The 3327-nt window shown below is 47.3% G+C and overlaps 1 protein-coding gene across 1 annotated transcript; it reads right to left on the bottom strand.

Annotated features, from left to right (window-relative positions):
• Nucleotides 1-1344: 1344 nt before the first annotated feature.
• LOC136515785 (uncharacterized) lies at nucleotides 1345-2097 on the bottom strand. The gene has a single exon (XM_066509281.1). It carries the CDS (start codon nucleotides 2095-2097, stop codon nucleotides 1345-1347), a length of 753 nt encoding a protein of 250 aa, XP_066365378.1.
• Between the last annotated feature and the right edge of the window lie 1230 nt (nucleotides 2098-3327).

Below are 3327 nucleotides of genomic sequence, written 5' to 3'. Positions count from 1 at the left end.
CGTGTTTGGAGAAAAATTATTCAGCGTTTTTGGTGAAAATGTGTCGGCGTTTTGGAGAAAACGTTCGACGTTTTTTGGAGAAAACCGTTCGGAGATTTTCGAGATTTGGAGAACTTTATTTGGCGAAATCGTGGTCGGCGATTTGGAGAAATCGTTCGGTGATTTTGGAGAAAACTGTTCGGCGATTTTGGAGAAAACTGTTCAGCGATTTTGGAGAAAACTGTTCGACGATTTTGGAGATCGTTATGGAGTATCATAATGCTTCGGCGATCGTACACGGAGATCGAAAGTTAAAGGGGAAAGATGGAGACAAAAACTTTATTCATCATAAAATGGAGAGTACATATATGGAGCATTTCACGGGTAGAAACGTATAAGGTGCTCGATGTGCCATGAGTTTGGAACATCAATCCCATCTAAGTCACATAAGCGATAAGATCTTGGTCGAGTGACCTCTTTGACGACGTAGGGCCCTTCCCAAGGGGAAGAAAGCTTGTGCAACCCTTCGGTCTTTTGTTTTCTACGGAGAACGAGGTCGTCGACGGTGAATGAACGACCTTTTATGTTGCGGTTATAGTACCTTCACAGATCTTCTAGATACTTGGCTGTGCGAACGTAGGTGATCAGGCGTTCTTCCTCGACCCGATCAATGTCCTTTGTCTGAACAGCCGCAGCCTGCTCTTCAACATAATTTTCCACCCTGGGTGCTCGGAAGGCAACATCTGCTGGTAGTATGGCCTCTGAGCTATAGACCAAAAAATATGGAGACACACCGGTACTGCAACTAGCTTAAGTGCGCAGTCCCTAGACCACAGCCGATAGCTCTTTGAGCCATCTGCCCGGATGCTTTTCTTCTTTCTGATATAGCCTCTTTTTGAGGGCGTTAAGGATCATACCATTAGCCCGCTCAACCTGGCCATTAGCTCTAGGATGAGCAATGGAAACGTATTTAACGGCGATGCACCGGCCTTCACAGAAGTCCCAAAAATGATGGTCGGTAAACGTGGTTCTGAGGTCGGTGATAATGCTATTCAGGAGACCGAACCTATGTATGATATCTTCAAAGAGGTCGACTACTTTCTTTGCAGTAGCTGAAATGAGCGGTTTGTACTTGATCCACTTAGAGAACTTATCAATGGCGATGTATACATACCTAAAACCTCCTGGCGCTGGCTTGAAGGGCCCAATCATGTCCAGTCCCCAGCATGCGAAAGGCCAAGAAGCTAGGATGGTCTGCAATTCCTGTGTCGGTACGTGTATTTGCTTGGCGAAGAACTGACAACCTTCACAGTGCTGGATGAGGTCTTCTGCGTCGGAGATGGCCGTGGGCCAGTAGAAGCCAGCTCAGAAAGCTTTGCCGACCAGGTTTCTCGAGGCCGCGTGATTGCCACAGGAACCAAAATGAATTTCGTGAAGCAGCTTCACTCCTTCGTCTTGAGGGAAGCACTTCTGCAATACCCCTTCCTTAGCACTCTTCCTCATCACGTTATCGTCTACCAACATGTAGTGCTTACTTCGGTGGATTAGGCATTTAGTGTCGGTCTTGTCGGCGGGTACTTTAGAGTTGGTGAGGTACTTGATGAATTGCTCCCTCCAATCGGCGATTAGCGAAGGCACCACAAGTACCAACTGCTCGGCAGGGGGAACCTCCTCAACTTCCTTTTCTTCTTTAATGGATGGCACCAGGAAATCTTGCACAAAGACCCCCAGTGGAACCGCGGCGCGAGACGAACCTATTTTTGAGAGCTGGTCGGCTGGTTGATTTTGATCTCGTACCACGTGATGGTACTCGATACCGTAGAACTTCCCTTCAAGCTTCCTGATTTCGGTGCAGTATGCGTCCGTCTTCTCACTAGAATAGGACCAGTCCTTGTTGAGCTGGTTGATAACCAGCGCAGAGTCTCCGTACACCATGAGGCATTTGACGTCGAGCGCGATAGCTATACAAAGACCATGGAGACATGCTTTGTATTCAGTGGCGTTGTTGAACGCCGGGAAGTGTATCCGAAGAACATAACGTAGCTTATCATTGGTTGGCGTAATGAACAGAATGCCCACACTGGCACCGTTGATGTTAAGGGCGCTGTCAAAGTACATCACCCAGTGCTCGGGGCAAGCGGTGGCGATGGCCTCTTAGATCTTGGTCCATTCAGCGATGAAGTTAGCGAGCGCCTGTGACTTAATGGTAGGTCTGCTTCTGAATTCAATGGAATAGGTGCCAAGCTCAATAGCCCATTTAATGATGCGGCCATTGGCTTCTTTGTTGCAAAGAATGTCTCCCAGGGGAAACTCAGTGACCACGGCGATCTTGTAGTATTCAATGTAATGCCGGAGCTTGCACGACGTAATCAGAATTGCGTATAATAGCTTTTGTACCTGAGGATAACAAGTTTTTGGCTCATTAAGTACTTCATTGATAAAGTAGACCAGACGTTGCACCCTATAAGTGTGCCCGGCTTCCTCGCATTCGACGACGATAGCTGTACTCACGATGCGAGAGGTGGTGGCGATGTATATGAGTAGAGTCTCATCTGGCCTTGGCGCTGTCATGATCGGCGGCTTCATCAAGAATAACTTGAGCTGCTCAAAAGCTAAGTCTGCCTCCTCCGACCAGGAAAAGTGCTCGGAGGCCTTGTGGAGCTTGAAGAAGGGTAGCCCTTTTTCGCCGAGGCGTGATATGAAGTGGCTTAAAGCAGCCATATAACCTATAAGCTTTTGTATATCCTTGACACATGTCGGCCATTTCATATTGGTGATGGCGGAGACCTTGTCCGTATTAGGCTCGATGCCTCAAGCACTAACGATGTAGCCCAGCAGTATACCAGATGGAACTCCAAAGATGCACTTTGAAGGGTTCAACTTCCATCGGTACTTGTTCAAATTGGCGAAAGTTTCTTTGAGGTCAGTGATAAGGTTGTCGGCTGTCTTGGTTTTGACGACCATGTCATCGATGTAGGCTTCAACGTTGCGACCGATCTGCTGGTCGAGGCACATCTGAATGGCCCTTTGATAGGTAGCCCCAGCGTTCTTGAGTCTAAAGGACATAGTTTTGTAGCAGTATGCACCAAAAGGTGTAATGAACGACGTCTTTATTTGGTCTTTTTCCTTGAGGGAGATCTGATGATAGCCGGAGTAACAGTCAAGGAAAGAGAGTAGTTCACAGCCGGCGGTAGAGTCTACAACCTCATCTATCCGAGGCAAGCCGAAGGGGTCTTTAGGGCAGTGTTTGTTAAGATCAGTATAATCAATGCACATTCTCCATTCTTTATTCTTTTTTTGAACGAGAACAGGGTTTGCTAACCAATCTGGATGATACACTTCTTTTAT

The sequence above is a fragment of the Miscanthus floridulus genome, chromosome 17, assembly GCF_019320115.1.
Source record: "Miscanthus floridulus cultivar M001 chromosome 17, ASM1932011v1, whole genome shotgun sequence".
NCBI classification, from domain to species: Eukaryota; Viridiplantae; Streptophyta; class Magnoliopsida; order Poales; family Poaceae; genus Miscanthus; species Miscanthus floridulus.
Note: the sequence above shows the minus strand (reverse complement) of the source record. Positions and strands in the feature narration are given on the sequence as shown.

Bases quoted from the DNA above. Each gene is read 5' to 3' on its own strand.
- LOC136515785 (XM_066509281.1), bottom strand. From the start codon at position 2,097: ATGTACTTTGACAGCGCCCTTAACATCAACGGTGCCAGTGTGGGCATT.